Source organism: Coregonus lavaretus, assembly GCF_964263955.1.
Source record: "Coregonus lavaretus genome assembly, contig: HAP1_SCAFFOLD_1630, whole genome shotgun sequence".
NCBI classification, from domain to species: Eukaryota; Metazoa; Chordata; class Actinopteri; order Salmoniformes; family Salmonidae; genus Coregonus; species Coregonus lavaretus.
Genome location: NW_028160081.1, coordinates 27,959 through 47,453, shown reverse-complemented (window position 1 = coordinate 47,453; position 19,495 = coordinate 27,959). Strand labels below are relative to the sequence as shown.

The 19,495-nt window shown below is 42.3% G+C and overlaps 2 protein-coding genes across 2 annotated transcripts; both read right to left on the bottom strand.

The window, feature by feature from the left end:
* Positions 1-607: 607 nt before the first annotated feature.
* On the bottom strand, positions 608-12,440 carry LOC311122185 (adhesion G-protein coupled receptor G7-like). Its single transcript, XM_084196580.1, has 17 exons — positions 12,387-12,440; positions 11,679-11,798; positions 10,056-10,238; positions 8,527-8,631; positions 8,311-8,420; positions 7,515-7,658; positions 7,311-7,396; positions 7,064-7,197; positions 6,725-6,838; positions 4,527-4,696; positions 3,948-4,100; positions 3,687-3,799; positions 2,654-2,985; positions 2,332-2,413; positions 1,746-1,904; positions 1,288-1,447; positions 608-1,047 (listed from the first exon to the last, which is right to left on the bottom strand). The coding sequence occupies exons 1-17, from the start codon at positions 12,421-12,423 to the stop codon at positions 835-837; spliced, it is 2,415 nt and encodes an 804-aa protein (XP_084052706.1). The 5' UTR covers positions 12,424-12,440; the 3' UTR covers positions 608-834.
* A 669-nt stretch (positions 12,441-13,109) lies between these two features.
* On the bottom strand, positions 13,110-18,153 carry LOC311122184 (protein jagunal homolog 1-B). Its single transcript, XM_084196579.1, has 3 exons — positions 18,027-18,153; positions 15,058-15,169; positions 13,110-14,871 (listed from the first exon to the last, which is right to left on the bottom strand). Exons 2-3 carry the CDS (start codon positions 15,144-15,146, stop codon positions 14,409-14,411), a joined length of 552 nt encoding a protein of 183 aa, XP_084052705.1. The 5' UTR covers positions 15,147-15,169; positions 18,027-18,153; the 3' UTR covers positions 13,110-14,408.
* Positions 18,154-19,495: the final 1,342 nt, after the last annotated feature.

The window sequence follows — 19,495 nt, the reverse complement described above, 5'->3', positions numbered from 1 at the left end:
CCTCAGCCTTTCATACCTCCCTCTGACATACCTGCTTTCTTCCTCAGCCTTTCATACCTCCCTGACATACCTGCTTTCTTCCTCAGCCTTTCATACCTCCCTCTGACATGCCTGGTTTCTTCCTCAGCCTGTCATACCTCACTCAGCACCACAGCTCTCCTTTGGATCTGCTTTCTTCCAGCTTGACCTGGTTGTGCATCCCAGACCCAGCCTGTCTTGGTTTACCGACCCAACAATGTCAGCGTGTTGCAGCTGTTCCTCCTTCTCCCTGAGCGCTCCGCTGTTTTACCACTTGCGACCCGTTCTGACCTCGATTTCTGCCTGGCGAACCCTCTCATCCTTGCTGTCCTGCAGCATCATAGCCTGACGTGCTTTGTTGCCTTGTACTCCTCTACCACAGATGTAATTGGCAGCTGCAGCTTGCTGCCTGTGTTCTACAGGCCGATGGAGCAGAAGCTTCTTAATCAATTTTAAATGCGTCCCTTCTGCCCTCGGTAAAGACCAAATTTGGCAGAGAAAATTACTTTGACACACCTGGGCTACACTGTCTAAGTTATTGTGTAAAATAGTGTTTTTTCTCACTAAGAATACTGAAACAAACATCTGCTTAAAAGAGATGAATCACAGATTTATTCAATACAGTTACATTTTATAAAGAACAAATGTACAGGATATACAGAATTTGTGCCAAAAACATTGTTGGACAACAAAACTTCTGCGGGAATTCACAGTAAATATACATTGATACAACATTGTGTATATTATAATGCATATTATAGGATAATAGTGGAGGTATATGAGATATTTTACAACAGAGGTTAAACTTGCAGCCCATCAGTTAGATGTCTGTGAGGAACAAGGTGGAAATGACAGATCAGTGTCCAGCTGTGTGTATGATTCTACTTTTTCACTTTGCTCGCCTCGCCATAGACTGAACTTCTTGGTGTGAAGAGGGATCCCAGCGCTAGAGACAGATTTCAAAGCACTTGACATCGTTTTCTTGACAATTGCTGTTCTTGCTGTGAACAGAATGCAAATCTGCAAGCCCTGTGGAGCGAAAACACAAAGACTTTATCAAGTATTTTCAGGAATAAACAAGTACAAACAAAAGGTAGCGTTTCTATAAAGAGCAGCAGAATTTATTAATGTTTAGTAGCTGTCTAGTTTTCAATCATGTCTGGATTCTGTGGTACAATAGTACACTAGTCTTTATATTTAACATTTGAGTCATTTAGCAGACTCTCTTATCCAGAGCGACTTACAGTAGTGAGTGCATACATTTACTACCTGAGTGGTGGTGAGTACACAGAAGGAGATGTTGAGTATGGTGTACATGGTCTCGTTCTGTGTAATGAGCAACAGATAGCCCAGGATCCAGGAGAGACCGAGCACCACAGCCAGAGAAAAGCTACTGAGGAACTTCTTCTTCATCGATGTGTGTCTTGTACTGGGAAATATAACCAACATACTTAGATTGCTGTCATAGACTGCTGTAATGCTGTGGTAAAATAACAGTATGCTTCCAATGACTGAGTGGGTTAGAGCATGGTGCTTATTAAATAGTATGATTTGGTTACTAATGACTGAATTAATAATACTAATAAAATAATAGATTTTATTTATAACAAGCTTTTCATTGAAAGACAAAAAATGAACAAGCTCATTAGTAGGCATTTAAATTAAGACTGATCTTTATGACTACAACTTGCTACTTTGTGCCCCCACAACACCCCCATTAATGTTACCTGGTTATATGTGGGTTGGTCTTGGATGTGGTAACTGCAAAATATACCAACACCACCATGTTGAAGATAAGCATGAACGCCACAGGGATCAGGAACCCCCAAAACATTGGCAGCTTGAAGTCAAAGTTCCCCTTTGGATCGAGGGCAGCAAGCCAGCAACTGAGAGGTCAAATGAATGAGTTAGAGAGTGGGACTTTGTGACAGACAAAACAGGACGCCAGTGATTTGAATAACGTGGTATAAAGTAAACATGGTGGGTGGCATAAGTAAACAAGAAACCTTTCAACACAATGTTTTAACTTTTTATATGGCTCTTGGCCAATTATTAGCATGCATTATAAACATGCACATGAACATTGATCAGGATAACCTTTTACAGCATAAGTTTTACAATATTATAAAGCAATTGCCCCACTTTCATTTAAATTGAACCTATTATGAGAACCACTGAAGAGGAAGTAAATTGCAGTACAGCAAAGCACAGTACTCAGGTGTAGTTGTGGTAGTATAGTACAGTATACTACAGTACAGTACAGCACAATAGAGGACAGATAAGTAGTACAGAAGTAGTATAGTATTGACTCACAATTCCTCCTGCCTGTAACCCAGTGGATCATCCACTCTGTAACTAATTCCTAAGGTGAGGGCCACCACAACCGCAGGCAGTCCTAAAAGACAGAGAATGTTGTTGTTAATTCCTGGTAGATTAGCATGCAGACATTTACAGATTATATACTACACATACATCCTCTAAAGATATAACATCACTATACAAGTTGCTTTGAAGCTCTATTTCAGGCTAAATAAAATATAACCTAGCATTCGTTTTGGTTCAAGGAGCCCAGGTCTAATGCCAGCCAATGCTTCTGAAACAACTAAATACTTTATTTTTCTCCAAGCTGTCCTACCCCATCCGATGGCCACGGTATAGGCTGTGGAGTGTGATGGGCTGGTGGCCAGGCTGTTTCTGATCATCAGGAAGACATGTGTAGCGTACAGCGTGTTCCAGGTGAACGTCCCCAACAGGAAGTACTGCAGCAGGACTGTGACTGCAGTACAGGGGCCTCTGTCCCGCTCTGTGTGTGTGTCAGACGAGGGGAGAATGTTGTCCTCCTGTATTTCAGGTTTCTCCAGCTGTTTATAAGGGTTGTCCACTCCCAACATGAAGAGGAGGGTGAAGATCAGGAGACACACGCAGATGCTCACTAAGAGGACCGTTGGGTTGGTTTTGCGTGATTTCCTGGGGATAGGTGATAGACAACACTATGTTAGGGAAGTTAGATGCGTAGCTATGGATGTGTTGGTTCATTAATAGTGGGTTTCATATTGATTTCACCTAAAGTCATGTTGGATCAGACAAAGGGCTTCTTTACACTATTGAGATGCACCCAATATGTTTTATTAGTTCTGGAACCCTGTAGGATCTTACCGGGTCACGATCTGGAATGTTATTGTATATTTAGAATTGGTTCTGGAACCCTGAAGGACCTTACCGGGTCACCATCTGGAATGTTATTGTATATGTTTAATTGGTTCTGGAACCCTGTAAGATCTTACCGGGTCACAATCTGGAATGTTATTGTATATGTTGAATTGGTTCTGGAACCCTGTAGGATCTTACCGGGTCACGATCTGGAATGTTATTGTATATTTAGAATTGGTTCTGGAACCCTGAAGGACCTTACCGGGTCACCATCTGGAATGTTATTGTATATGTTTAATTGGTTCTGGAACCCTGTAAGATCTTACCGGGTCACAATCTGGAATGTTATTGTATATGTTGAATTGGTTCTGGAACCCTGTAGGATCTTACCGGGTCACCATCTGGAATGTAATTGTATATGTTGAATTGGTTCTGGAACCCTGTAGGATCTTACCGGGTCACGATCTGGAATGTTATTGTATAGGTTGAATTGGTTCTGGAACCCTGTAGGATCTTACCGGGTTGCGATCTGGAATGTTATTGTTAAACTCAACCCTATGATGGACATGGAGCATCCCAATGTGGTGATCCAGTTTAGAACTTCAGCGTATTTAAAATCCCTCCTGAATGACTGTAGAAAGAAAAAATTAATGTCAACATTAAGTTTGTCACAGTCATACTGTATAAAGTAATCTCCCTCATGTGTCTGGATATGCTGATGTAAACCTTAGGTCAGAGTGTGGTCAGTTAAAGGAAGATGAAGGCAGCTAGCTACTCACCATAAGCACAGCGAAGTTAGTGGTGTGATTACAGAAACATCGCAGGCCGTCTTCTGAGTGGTTGACTTTGGAGCAGCCAGAGGTGCTCCAGTCTTTCAACGTGTAGTTCCACCACACGCAGGCAAAGTCATAGAGGGAGGCGTTGGGGACAGCCTGAGAAGTGAGAACAAAAGACATGCATGCACAGTATTCCTCATAAAAATAAAAAAGTCATTAATGAAGAATAACAGGTCATTAAGTAAATGTGAGACAAAATAAATTACAATTATGATAGATCAAATTATATACAATACAAAATATGCTTCTTTGTTCCTTGTGGCTGATAAGCGTCAATGGATAACTTAGATCAGGGGTGTCAAACTCATTCTAGTGTCTGCTGGTTTTTGTCTAGGTCTTAAATTGGAAGGAAAAACCAATCAGATGAGGGGAGTTCCTTACAAGGGAGGAGCGAAAACCCACAGCCACTCGACCCTCCGTGGAAAGAGTTTGACACGTGACTTAGATAATGGAAAACTTCCCATTACGTTTCTCAGAGAATTTGGACCACTATGTGTTTACTGATTCCAAGATAAATCTTACTGTAGGCTTGAAGAGCATCTCAACATGCAACCCAGACACTTGTCCCAGGTTAGCAGAGATGACCCTTCTGCTGGTTCCAGAAGAAGCTGTGTAAGTCCTGGACCTGAAGAACCGGTCGTTTTGGTAGAGCACAAAACCAATGGAGCGGTTTGTGTTTTTACTAAGCAAAACTGAGTCGAGAGAGTGAGTGAGAGAGAGAGACACATCATTATAACACTACATATAATAATAATACATAATGACATTTGAAATGTATCTATTCCTTTGAAACTTTTGTGAGTGTAATGTTTAGTGTTAGTTTTTTGATTGTATATTTGCTTTGGCAATGTAAACATATGTTTCCCATGCAAATAAAACCCTTTGAATTGAGAGAGAGAGAGAGAGAGAGCGAGCGACATTGTTTTTCATATACATGAGTAGCTTGACTTTGCCTTGTAGGCAAATTGGAAGCCCAATTACTTCTCATTAGTTTACTTATCCATACAGTCAGGGAAAAAAGTATTTGATTTTGTACGTTTGCCCACTGACAAAGAAATGATCAGTCTATAATTTTAATGGTAGGTTTATTTGAACATTGAGAGACAGAATAACAACAACAAAATCCAGAAAAACGCATGTCAAAAATGTTATAAATTGATTTGCATTTTAATGAGGGAAATAAGTATTTGACCTCCTCTCAATCAGAAAGATTTCTGGCTCCCAGGTGTCTTTTATACAGGTAACGAGCTGAGATTAGGAGCACACTCTTAAAGGGAGTGCTCCTAATTTCAGCTTGTTACATGTATAAAAGACACCTGTCCACAGAAGCAATCAATCAATCAGATTCCAAACTCTCCACCATGGCCAAGACCAAAGAGCTCTCCAAGGATGTCAGGGACAAGATTGTAGACCTACACAAGGCTGGAATGGGCTACAAGACCATCGCCAAGCAGCTTGGTGAGAAGGTGACAACAGTTGGTGCGATTATTGGCAAATGGAAGAAACACAAAAGAACTGTCAATCTCCCTCGGCCTGGGGCTCCATGCAAGATCTCACCTCGTGGAGTTGCAATGATCATGAGAACGGTGAGGAATCAGTCCAGAACTACACGGGAGGATCTTGTCAATGATCTCAAGGCAGCTGGGACCATAGTCACCAAGAAAACAATTGGTAACACACTACGCCGTGAAGGACTGAAATCCTGCAGCGCCCGCAAGGTCCCCCTGCTCAAGAAAGCACATATACAGGGCTGTCTGAAGTTTGCCAATGAACATCTGAACGATTCAGAGGAGAACTGGGTGAAAGTGTTGTGGTCAGATGAGACCAAAATCGAGCTCACCGTATTTGGAGGAGGAGGAATGCTGCCTATGACCCCAAGAACACCATCCCCACCGTCAAACATGGAGGTGGAAACATTATGCTTTGGGGGTGTTTTTCTGCTAAGGGGACAACTTCACCGCCTCAAAGGGACGATGGACGGGGCCATGTACCGTCAAATCTTGGGTGAGAACCTCCTTCCCTCAGCCTGGGCATTGAAATTGGGTCGTGGATGGGTATTCCAGCATGACAATGACCCAAAACACACGGCCAAGGCAACAAAGGAGTGGCTCAAGAAGAAGCACATTAAGGTCCTGGAGTGGCCTAGCCAGTCTCCAGACCTTAATCCCATAGAAAATCTGTGGAGGGAGCTGAAGGTTTGAGTTGCCAAACGTCAGCCTCGAAACCTTAATGACTTGGAGAAGATCTGCAAAGAGGAGTGGAACAAATCCCTCCTGAGATGTGTGCAAACCTGGTGGCCAACTACAAGAAACGTCTGACCTCTGTGATTACCAACAAGGGTTTTGCCACCAAGTACTAAGTAATGTTTTGCAGAGGGGTCAAATACTTATTTCCCTCATTAAAATGCAAATCAATTTATAACATTTTTGACATGCGTTTTTCTAGATTTTTTTGTTGTTATTCTGTCTCTCACTGTTCAAATAAACCTACCATTAAAATTATAGACTGATCATCTCTTTGTAAGTGGGCAAACGTACAAAATCAGCAGGGGATCAAATACTTTTCCCCCTCACTGTATCTCATGTGACTCAACTTTATTGGACAATCAATATTTTTGGCACTGCTGACCTGATTTCGGAGACAAAGCGCTCTCGGTGAAAGCGGTACAAGGAAATTGAAGCTTGAGTTTATACACTGTTTGCATACCAACATTGGCTCACCTGGTGGGAATTTGATAACAATCTGGACATCGGTAGAAACGCCGTTGTCAGCTATCAGTTCAGAGGTATTAGTGTTGAGATGAATTCTGTTGGCCACAAAATTACCAGATCTTCCTGGAGGAGATTAATTTGATTTAGCAATTTAAAGCAGAAAAATATAGTGTTACTTCTGTACTTGTCTGTAGTACAACAAATCAAATCCATACCAAACCTTATTGACCAACAGCAGAGGAGAAACATATGAAAAATAAGATAGAAGAAGTTGAACTAGACTGTCAACACAGATATAAACTATCACTTTAAATGCCAGTATGTAGGTTCACTAGCAGTCCCACCCACCAGTCAGAGCAGTAAACTGGATCCCTACTGTGTCACTTGGTACTTGGACAGACTGGACTACCAGGTTGGGCTGAACCACCAAGGACACAACACTGTGCTGGTCCAGGGAAAACTCCTCCAGGGTCTCTGTGAGGCTGGGAGAGAAACACAGAAAAACATTAGTTTACATGCACCCATGCAGACACGCACAGAGACACACGTACACACATAAACTCAAACATATGTAGAAATACATACACACACACACCTCTGGACAGCATCACTCTCCTGTGTAGTCTCCTCACTGGCATTCAACAGCTGACTGATGGTAGTTACAGCTGCCACTGCGATGTCCTACAACATGATCAAAACCAGGGAATGACCCTCAAGTGTTCAAATCACTACAGTAACAACCTCACGTTTATCTCCAGAACATGTCATAGTCACAACTTGATTTGAAAACATGTTATACCTCTGTGATATTTACAGACTGAAGCAGAGTGTTAGCTATCTGAGCTGCTGTGGTGATGTTGTCAGCTGATAGCCGCTCTGGTTGGGAGGTCAGGATCTGAGTACTGAAGGCTAGCTCTTCTAAATCACCTGAACTGCTGGAGATCTGAATACGGAGAGAGAATGATTTTTATTTATTTTAGTATTGTTTTTAAACAGAACATTGTACAAGTGGCAGCAACATGCTGAACTGAAGTACATTTGGATATTAAAATTGTCAATACTAACTATGTGGCTCAGTTGGTAGAGCATGGCACTTGCAACGCCAAGGTTGTGGGTTCGATTCGCACCAGTACGAAAAAGTATGAAAATGTATGCACTCACTACTGTAAGTCACTCTGGATAAGAGTGTCTGCTAAAATGTAAAATGTAATGTAAAACACAAGAGAAAAAAAAAGGGGGAAAAAATCATCAACTGTTAAGTAGAATAAAGGTAAAAGCCAGTTGTTACTGATCTTCAAACTAATCAAATTTGATTTGTCACATGCTCCAAATACAACAGGTGTAGACTTTACCGTGAAATGCTTACTGACGAGCCCTTTCCCAACAATGCAGAGTTAAAAAGTACGAACATTTGCACCCAAGGAAATAGTAACACTAAATAACAATAATGAATCTATATACAAGGAGTACCGGTAGCGAGTCAATGTATTATGATACGAGGTAGTTGTGTTGGTTGAGGTAAATGACCCAAAGACTGGTCATAAATCGAGACTGGTCATAAATCAGGATCATAAAAAATATGCCTATTGACATACATTTCCTTGAATGCCACTGAGGGTTAATTCACACTGCAGCTTGTGAGGAGGACCAAACATTGGAGATCCCGTGTCATTCAAACATCTTGCTGAGGCTTCTGGTAAACCGGCTGGAGGAACAAAGACAAAAAGACACTCAAGATTTTGTGTTACCTTATACAACATTAATTATGACTGTACATTTTTTTTCATTTTAGGTGAATAAAAGCAACATACCACTGGTTGTATCCTCACCGCACAATGTTTCTGAATAAGCAGACCAGCCAACCGTTGTTCTTGGGAAGGAGAATCCATCCTTGATGGTTGAATTGCAGAAATTCCCTATCGAAGTAAAATACATTTCAACATGGACCAAATGTATGATTGCAAACATGAAATATACATTCTGAATGTGAGATCCAGGGAACAGTGTTGTGGACTGTGAATGTGAGATCCAGGGTTAGTTATAGTGGCGTAGTGGTGTGTACTGTGAATGTGAGATCCAGGGTTAGATGTTGTGGTGGATATTTTAATCAATAATGAGGAGAGACCAGGTCAATCACCAATCAGAATATTAACTTTATTAAAAACGTATCGATAAGGAAGCTGGTCACAATACCCACACCAAAGTGATAGAGTGAGAGCCCAACGAACAGGAAATGCTGGCGTCTTATATAGTGGACCTAAACATGCTTAGTCATGGCTGGTTCCACCCCTCCCCGGCAGATCAGGAACTACCTTTTCCTCTTCTTGTGGCTATCTGTATCAGGTCATAGCGCACAAACAAGTGATAACGTTAGCTCCCTTACTGCCCATATCTCCACACAGCTGTGCCCTTGGAATATAGTAAAAGACAGGATGAACTGAAAAACTGTGGTCACTCTGAGGCTCTGTCTTATGCCGTGTGACCAGGTTACTCAGAAGCAAAGAGAAATTGAAACAATACAGGTGTATCTGTTCCTCAAGTTTATCTCTATCCCATGTCCTTGACTACATTTACATTACATTTTAGTCATTTAGCAGACTCTCTTATCCAGAGCGACTTACAGTTAGTGAGTGCATACATAATTTTTTTACTTTTCATACTGCCCCCCCCGTGGGAATCGAACCCACAACCCTGGCGTTGCAAACACCATGCTCTACCAACTGAGCTACATCCCTGCCGGCCATTCCCTCCCCTACCCTTGACGACGCTGGGCCAATTGTGCGCCGCCCCATGGGTCTCCCGGTCGCGGCCGGCTACGACAGAGCCTGGATTCGAACCAGGATCTCTAGTGGCACAGCTAGCACTGCGATGCAGTGCCTTAGACCACTGCGCCACTCGGGAGTCACGCCCAGACCTGCTGCAGGGAGCTAGAGGGAACCATCCTTATGAAAAGCACAGCATTGGTAGTTAAGAAATGTCTCTACTATTGTTAAGCATATTAATTAATTGTTAACTATTAATATTAAACAAATCAGGTAAATATGTGATTTTTCTCCCACAGAGTAGCGTAGTGCTGTTTACTCTGAATGTGAGATCTAGGGTTAGGTATAGTAGTGTGGTATTGTGGAGTGGAGTCTGAATGTGAGATCTAGGGTTAGGTATAGTAGTGTAGTATTGTGAAGTGGAGTCTGAATGTGAGATCCAGGGTTAGGTATAGTAGTGTGGTATTGTGGAATGGAGTCTGAATGTGAGATCCAGGGTTAGGTATAGTAGTGTGGTATTGTGGAATGGAGTCAATGTGAGATCCAGGGTTAGGTATAGTGTAAGTGTGTGGATGTACCCTCTGAACAGGTCTCTCCGGTCCACTCATCAGGACAGATACAGACTCCACTCTGCAGCTCACCACCATTGATACAGACCAGAGGAGGGATTGTGGTGGGAGAGGTGGTGGGAGGGGTGGTGGTGGTGGTGGTGGGAGAGTTGATGGTGGGGGTGGTGGGGAGAGTGGTATTGGTTCCACCCACTGTTGTGCTTGGAAGTGAAGGATGTGCAATAGTTGGAGTGTCAGTAGTTGGAAAGTCCGTAGCTGGAAAGTCCATAGTTGGAGCTTTGGTAGTTTGAGTATGGGTTGCTGGATTGTGGGTTGCTGGAAAGTCGGTAGTTGGAGAGTGGGTAGTTGGAAAGTCCGTAGTTGGAATGTCCGTAGTTGGAATGTCCGTAGCTGGAGTGTGAGTTGCTGGAAAGTCGGTAGTTGGAATGTCCGTAGTTGGAATGTCCGTAGTTGGAAAGTCTGTAACTGGAAAGTCCATAGTTGGAGTTTCGGTAGTTAGAGTATGGGTTGCTGGATTGTGGTTTGCTGGAAAGTCGGCAGTTGGAGTATGGGTTGCTGGAGTGTCGGTAGCTGGTGTGTCGGTAGTTGGAAAGTTGGTAGTTGGTGTATTGGTAGTTAGAAAGTCAGTAGTTGGATAGTCGGCAGTTGGAATGTCCGTAGTTGGAAAGTCCGTAGTTGGAAAGTTGGTAGTTGGAGTTTTGGTAGTTGGTGTATTGGTAGTTAGAAAGTCAGTAGTTGGATAGTCGGCAGTTGGAATGTCCGTAGTTGGAAAGTCCATAGTTGGAAAGTCCGTAGTTGGAATGTCCGTGGTTGGAAAGTCTGTAACTGGAAAGTCCATAGTTGGAGTTTCGGTAGTTAGAGTATGGGTTGCTGGATTGTGGTTTGCTGGAAAGTCGCCAGTTGGAGTATGGGTTGCTGGAGTGTCGGTAGCTGGTGTGTCGGTAGTTGGAAAGTTGGTAGTTGGTGTTTTGGTAGTTGGAAAGTCAGTAGTTAGATAGTCGGCAGTTGGAATGTCCGTAGTTGGAAAGTCCGTAGTTGGAGTGTGGGTTGCTGGAAAGTCGGTTGCTGGAGAGTTGGTAGTTGGAATGTCCATAGTTGGAATGTCCATAGTTGGAATGTCCGTAGTTGGAATGTCCGTAGTTGGAATGTCCGTAGTTGGAAAGTCCGTAGTTGGAATGTCCGTAGTTGGAAAGTCCGTAGTTGGAATGTCCGTAGTTGGAATGTCCGTAGTTGGAAAGTCTGTAACTGGAAAGTCCATAGTTGGAGTTTCGGTAGTTAGAATATGGGTTGCTGGATTGTGGTTTGCTGGAAAGTCGGCAGTTGGAGTATGGGTTGCTGGAGTGTCGGTAGCTGGTGTGTCGGTAGTTGGAAAGTTGGTAGTTGGAGTTTTGGTAGTTGGTGTTTTGGTAGTTGGAAAGTCAGTAGTTGGATAGTCGGCAATTGGAATGTCCGTAGTTGGAAAGTCCGTAGTTGGAAAGTCCGTAGTTGGAGTGTGGGTTGCTGGAAAGTCGGTTGCTGGAGAGTTGGTAGTTGGAATGTCCATAGTTGGAATGTCCATAGTTGGAATGTCCGTAGTTGGAATGTCCGTAGTTGGAAAGTCCGTAGTTGGAAAGTCGGTAGTTGGAGGGTCGGTTGTTGGAGTGTTGGTAGTTGGAGGGTCAGGGGTTAAAGGGGCATCAGTTATTGGGGTAGTTATGTCAATGGTGGTTGGAATGGCAGAGAATGTGGTGAGATCCCCCTGTGGCAAAGAGACTGCCCAAAATATTAAAATAACTCTGGAAACCAAATAAACAAGGGTACATAATGTCAGTTGCTATAAGCTTAGGAGATGATCCAGACTGTTCCAGTTTCATTGTGTCTTCACCAGTGTAGAAATGTTTACTGTACTTTATGAGAGAAATAAGTAATTATCACTGCCAATAAACAGTAGACATTTGATAGCAAAAGCTACTCTGTTATAAACTGCATCTGAGAACTGACAGTAGTCTATTCACAGTATGTAAACAATTGCTTAACAGTAAATCTAAAAGTGTTTGGATAAAAATAAAGTCTGAAACAATGTCTTCATTGATGCTATTGTATCCCTCACAGCAAACAGACAAAACATCAATCAATCATTGACTCTAAACCAAACCTTGACTCTAAACAAACCACACTGTAAAAACAGTAAGGTCATATATTGGTAATAATCAATTGATAAGTTAAAAGCATCATACATTTTTGAACATCTGGAGAGTGACAGCAATTTTCCTACAGTTCTCAATACAACAAACTTAACAGCATCATACATCTGAACATCTTAAATCACCCTGAATAAATGAAATATAGAGCAAGTCTTACCTGTAGCAAAGACAGCCATAATCCATAGCTCCTTCATCTCTGCTGTTTCCTGGCATGCAGTGTAAGCAGACTGCACATTATTAGGACGTCTGTTGGTCTTATACTGCTCTGTTCTTCACCTGTTACAGAGTCTGCAGTGACATGCAGGTACCAGTTAATGATTTTCTATTGAAATTAAGGGGAAAGTACTGTACATTGGCTCCAACACAACCCACGTTGTCAACAGGATTAGGAAAGACAATGATGCATATTCTTTGAAAATAGATCAGGTATGACTGGATGAACAAAGAGAATATACATGGATGGATACTGTGAGGACCAGTCAACCAATAGCATTGCCCTTCTCTATGCAAGACATTCTTGGTTGCAGCTGGGAAGGTACAGTACATGTTTTGGTAAACAGAACAACTGTTTTCCACTAGAGCAGGTGTAATTAGATCTGATTCAAGGCTTAGAATTTAAAAAAAAAAAAGCAATGAAACTGGCTTGGAGGTCTAGATTAGAATTTGAGGGCACAAGAGGGTACTTCTCTAGAGCATGGGTACTATTCTGAGGTGCATGTAACACAAAGTTCATCGTATACTAAGAGTAAACAGTTCAAATGAAAGGCAGTTGTTCCTAAAGGAACCATGTTAATAGGAAAGATGAACCCAACTGCAGAGATGACAAATGGTGCCTTTACATTGTTGTGATTAATTCATGTAATTAATGAAATAGACAATAGATGCAAAGCTGCCGCAGCATACCCATTTTATTGTTATTTAACAATATACATATAATTTAGAAACAATTGAATTGTTGAGTACTGTCAACGTGAACATGTGCATTGACACCAGCACACAACCATATGGACTCAATCTGACCACTGCTCTTCCCTTCTCTTAACCCTTTCCCTGTTCCTTTACAGTTCTGGAAGGCTCCTCTCATTAAGGCCACATCATGCCCTGACCTAGTCATGGGTACGTCCCAGTAACATCTCCTTCCTCCTGAAGTGTACAGTCCTTCACTACTTCACCCACAAATCTAAAAACATTGGATTTGTAGAGGCATTGTCCAACGCAGGGATGGGCAACTGCTGGCCCGGTGTAGGCCTGCGGATACATTTCCAAATATGAAAGAAAAAAAATTAGGAACTCAGTCGGGGTCTCAACTTACTGTTGAGAGTTAGAATAGTAGAATACACAAGGTACAATTTCAATACCAGATATCATAATAAAAACTGCACATTTCTCTCCGCCCCCTTACAAATGATTAGAATTGCAGCAAACTTGCTTTAAAACGGCAACATTTTTTCTCCGCCCCATGGCAAAATGTGTAGAACATTGAGACACACACACACAAAATTCCACTTAGGGCCCCCAAAAGGCTCGGGCCGGTTCTGACTGCATGTGTGGGTATGGATGTGGTTACGCAGACCCGCGAGCCACTGCGGACCCTCATGATGAGTTCAGATGTTTTGTGGTCCCCACCCCCATCAAAGTTGCCTATCCCTGGTCTAGTGGGATTTTCTACCATATTTATTATTCCAGTCATTTCCTTTCAAATCAGTGAAGGGAAGTGAACAAGTGCAAACTTGTGGAGGAAGGAGAGATAATTGGAACGTATGGCTAAGACTGGAGGTAGCTAGTGTACTATCCTTTGCAGGACAGATTATGGCAGCCAGCTCCATAGATCAGGACTGAGATATAAAGAGGATGGGTTTCTAAAGACAGCAGGACAGGTCAACATTTAACCCTGGAGTCTCAGATTGACAACTCAAGTCTTAATCTGTCCACAGGCTCCAGAGCCAGGAGATGGGATAATGGAGGTGAGAGGGTTTACCAGGAAGACGACAGGACAGCCTCCTGAGTGGTATAAAGGATTCCAATTAGTCCTACAACTATCAATTAGGGATGGGGGGGGGGGGGGGGGTTTAGAATTCAAATATATATGGAAGATAGGCCTAGAAGCAGTGGCAGACAGTGGCAGGCAGCAATAGTTGTTCTTTGTCAGTTGTTTAAATAATGAAGTCCTCCTCTGTCCTCATTTCTTCTTCTTGTCTTGTGTGGAGGTGAACCAGGCGTCCAGCAGCTTCTTGCTGTAGTAGATCTGCCAGCCGTGCACCTGCACCGCCATCACCATCACCAGGTACATGACGGACACAGCAGAGAAGCCGAAGATGAAGCGGTAGGCCTTGCCGTGACGGTACAGCTGCTGGGCCACCGGGAACATCTCCATACTCCCGTAGATGAGCGGCGCTATGCAGAAGAGCCCAGCACTGATCATGGAGATCACCAGGTAGCTAATGTTGTTTTTGGGCAGGGCCATGAAGCTGAAGAGGGAGGGGATGATACTGAGCAGGTAGGGGTACTCCCACTGGTAGGGAGCAGCCACCACGCTGTGGGACACCAGGTTCAGCTGGCTCACCGTCACCTGGGCAGCTAAGAGGAGCCAGATCAGAAGGTGGACGATGTTTAGCTTACGGATCTCCGACTTGAGGGCGACACTGATGAGAAAGACAGAGGAGAAGCACAAGAATATGTGGTGTTTCAAATGGGTCACTGTGAACAAAACCGGTCATCTTGTTCTTACGAAGGCACTTAACCTTAATTGCTCCTGTAAGTCACTCTTGATAAGAGCGTCTGCTAAATGACTAAAATGTAAATGTAAAAACATTCAAATGAGAGCGAACCTCATCTGGTAGTGTGAGGCCACTCTCTCGCGGTGCTGAAAGTCACTCCCATCTGTGCCAGTAGCTCGAGGTCCAGCTCGGGAAGCCATGGCTACCGCCTGTCCAAAAAACTCTGGAAGTAAAACATGTCATTCATTGTGTTGAGAGAGCTTTCCAAGGTGCTCATTAGTGCTCATTAGCTATTTCACCACCGCAGATAAGTATACAGCATTCACTATCACTCTCGAAGACATTGTAACCTAATGGTTGATAGCAGTCTAATTACATTAGACAACTAGCCTTTAAAATAATATGACTACTACGATTTGTATGAAATTAGCAATACCAATGAATTATCAAATTGTATTTGTCACATGCATTGTAAACAGGTGTAGACTAACAGTGAAATGCTAACTTACAGGCTCTTCCCACAATGCAAAGAGAAAAATAGAAAAATAATAGAAATATAATAACAGAAAGAATAAATACACAATGAGTGATGATAACTTGGCTATATACACGAGGTAACAGTACCGAGTCAATGCAATTGAGATAGATATGTACAGTTTAGGTCGCAAGTTTAAAACTATAGTTTTGGCAAATCGGTTAGGACATCTACTTTGTGCATGACACAAGTAATTTTTCCAACAATTGTTTACAGACAGATTATTTCACTTATAATTCACTATCACAATTCCAGTGGGTCAGAAGTTTACATACACTAAGTTGACTGTGCCTTTCAACAGGTTGGAAAATTCCAGAAAATCATGTCATGGCTTTAGAAGCTTCTAATAGGCTAATTGACATCATTTGAGTCAATTGGAGGTGTACCTGTGGATGTATTTCAAGGCCTACCTTCAAACTCAGTGCCTCTTTGCTTGAAATCATGGGAAAATCAAAAGAAATCAGCCAAGACCTCAGAAAAAAAATTGTAGACCTCCATAAGTCTGGTTCATCCTTTGGAGCAGTTTCCAAACGCCTGAAGGTACCATGTTCATCGGTACAAACAATTGTACGCAAGTATAAACACCATGGGACCACGCAGCCGTCATACCGCTCAGGAAGGAGACGCGCTCTTTCTCCTAGAGATGAACGTACTTTGGTGCGAAAAGTGCAAATCAATCCCAGAACAACAGCAAAGGACCTTGTGAGGATGCTGGAGGAAACGGGTACAAAAGTATCTATATCCACAGTAAAGCGAGTCCTATATCGACATAACCTGAAAGGCCGCTCAGCAAGGAAGAAGCCACTGCTCCAAAACCGCCATAAAAAAGCCAGACTACGGTTTGCAACTGCACATGGGGACAAAGATCGTACTTTTTGGAGAAATGTCCTCTGGTCTGATGAAACAAAAATAGAACTGTTTGGCCATAATGACCATTGTTATGTTTGGAGGAAAAAGTGGGTTGCTTGCAAGCCGAAGAACACCATCCCAACCGTGAAGCACGGGGTGGCAGCATCATGCTGTGGGGGTGCTTTGCTGCAGGAGGGACTAGTGCACTTCACAAAATAGATGGCATCATGAGGAAGGAAAATTATGTGGATATATTGAAGCAACATCTCAAGACATCAGTCTGGAAGTTAAATCTTGGTCGCAAATGGGTCTTCCAAATGGACAATGACCCCAAGCATACTTCCAAAGTTGTGGCAAAATGGCTTAAGGATAACAAAGTCAAGGTATTGGAGTGGCCATCACAAAGCCCTGACCTCAATCCTATTGAAAATATGTGGGCAGAACTGAAAAAGTGTGTGCGAGCAAGGAGGCCTACAAACCTGACTCAGTTACACCAGCTCTGTCAGGAGGAATGGGCCAAAATTCACCCAACTTATTGTGGGGAGCTTGTGGAAGGCTAGCCGAAACATTTGACCCAAGTTAAACCATTTAAAGGCAATGCTACCAAATACTGATTGAGTGTATGTAAACTTCTGACCCACTGGGAATGTGATGAAATAAATAAAAGCTGAAATAAATCATTCTCTCTACTATTATTCTGACATTTCACATTCTTAAAATAAAGTGGTGATCCTAACTGACCGAAGACAGGGAATTTTTTATCAGGATTAAATGTCAGGAATTGTGAAAAACTGAGTTTAAATGTATTTGGCTAAGGTGTATGTAAACTTCCGACTTCAACTGTACATATAGGTAGGGGTAAAGTGACTAGGCAACAGGATAGATAATAAGGAGTAGCAGCAGCATATGTGATGAGTCAAAAGGTAGCTATTTGGTTAACTATTTAACAGTCTTATGGCTTGAGGGTAGAAGCTGTTCAAAGTCCTGTTGGCAGTCTGTACTGCTTGCGGTGTGGTAGCAGAGATATCAGTCTATGACTTGGGTGAATTAGGTCTATGAATTAGGCTAATAGATTATTTGATTAAGCATAAATACAGAAATGACTTGCCCAAAGCATAGCTGATCCTCCTAGTTTTCCTAAAGGTTACCCACTGAACCTGACAGTGGACACATGAGGATGATGGGCATGTGGATTAACACTTACTTAGCTGCCCTCTGCTTGCCTGTCCCCTTCTGCTGGCTTATCAGATAAGGCCAGGCCAGGATGATTTCTAGTTAGCAAGTTAAGTATTTAAATCCCCCCTGTGGACTATTTAGAAAGAGCCCAGTAACGCTTGTGTTAAAACATTCATCAACAGGCCTGATACCAATACAGGTGTTTAAGGCAGTCTAGCTAGCAAGCATCATCAGCTATTAGTATGCAGTTTCTAAAGCGACCAGCTGCTTGTAAACTAAACAATCATGATCACAGTTCGTCCTGGATTGTATGTGAGGAAATGCATGACAATGTAATGTTACTAGTCAAAATGTAAAGAGACACCCAGACAACTTTAACGTTACCAAGTTCGCTAGCTAGCCAGTTTGCTAACTTAGTGGTACTGCTAGCGTAACAGTCTCATCATTGCCGCGGACACTTTGCAAGAGCAAACGGCAGCTAAAGTTTGGTTTGCTAGACATACGTTAATGTAATACTTACTGTACGTTCAGTACAACAGTAATCGTTAAACGTTCAATTAACAAACGTATTTCGACTAAACTCGGCGGACATTTCTCCTTTCTCCCGTAGACATGCGCTACACCGAAGTGTTGACTATTCCGTCTGTGATTGGACAGATGACTGAACGGAGAGTAGTTAGGGACAATCCAAAAAGTTCTACTACAGTTGAAAACAGAAACGCTCATTGCGACAGGTTATGATATCACTTTTCCACCGAAACTTCACATTCCTCTGTCCCATGTCCTCCTTCACACTTCCCACATCTTGGATTCTCCCTCCTACACACTGCTGCAACATGCCCATAAACGTGACATATATAACACCGCAGTGTATTCTATGATATCCGTTTGTATTGTAACTATATGAGATAGATGCAAAATTATTGGTCTGTGAAATATAAATGATTCTTTATGTAAACATTTAGCAACAAATGCATTATTACATATTGCATTTTGTGAGTGTATGCAGTGTTGTGCAGGTATTGACAAAAATGATGATGATGATGATGATGATCTTCTTGAAAAATGTGAGTAACCAACAATGGTATGTGTTGGAGCCTTGTTCACACTGCAGGCCTTAATGCTCGAATCAGTTTTGTTTTTGAAATTCGTTTTGGAATACTCTGTCCAAACAGCAAGTTACAGGTGACCAAATCTGATATGTGTGTGTTCAGAGAGCAGTCATTTGCTGACATGGCTATGCTAATTGTCATAGTAACGACGGGTGTGTGCGCAGTGGTGTAGGCTGATTGGTGGTGGTGCTCTGGTTCCTATCTTTCAAAAGTTATGTAACAGGATAAGGTGACAACAATGCCTGCCGTGGACGTTTACAAGTTGCTTTAAATGTTCAAAATCATAGTGTAAGAACACTTTCAAAACCTCAAAGGATGAGATGATCCAACTTTTAAAATAAATCATTTTTGGCTTGCAACAGCAGTCAACTAGCTAGCTAGGTAGCTGTTTAGCTTTCTAGCACATTCACTAATTTGCTTGTAAACAATTAACAAGCTAGTTGGCTACCACATGTTCTTGTCAAACTATCAACAGAGTAGCCAGCAAGCAACAAGATATGCCAAATAAGTTTAAAAACCACTTGACGGCAAATAAATCAGATTTGAACGTTCAGACTCAAGTCGCATTGGCCAGGACTCAGATTTGTATCTGATTTCAAACCACCTACGAAGGTGGTTTGAAATGTGGCTTGAAATATCCGATTCCATGTGCTTTTTGGCGGTTCAGACTGCAGGAAAAAGAACAGATTCAAATCGGATATGCAAAAAAATAGGATTTGAGTCACTTACATTTTACATTTACATTTTAGTCATTTAGCAGACGCTCTTATCCAGAGCGACTTACAGTTAGTGAATACATATCTTTTTATACTGACCCCCCGTGGGAAACGAACCCACAACCCTGGCATTGCAAACGCCATGCTCTATCAACTGAGCT

Coding starts and splice junctions, on each gene's coding strand:
- LOC311122184 (XM_084196579.1), bottom strand. CDS start 15,146: ATGGCTTCCCGAGCTGGACCTCGAGCTACTGGCACAGATGGGAGTGAC. Junction 14,872..15,057: donor GCCTCACACTACCAGATGAG/GTTCGCTCTCAT, acceptor CTTTCTCATCAG/TGTCGCCCTCAAGTCGGAGA.
- LOC311122185 (XM_084196580.1), bottom strand. CDS start 12,423: ATGAAGGAGCTATGGATTATGGCTGTCTTTGCTACAG. Junction 8,421..8,526: donor CGGTGAGGATACAACCAGTG/GTATGTTGCTTT, acceptor TTGTTCCTCCAG/CCGGTTTACCAGAAGCCTCA. Junction 1,448..1,745: donor ACCAACCCACATATAACCAG/GTAACATTAATG, acceptor TATATTTCCCAG/TACAAGACACACATCGATGA.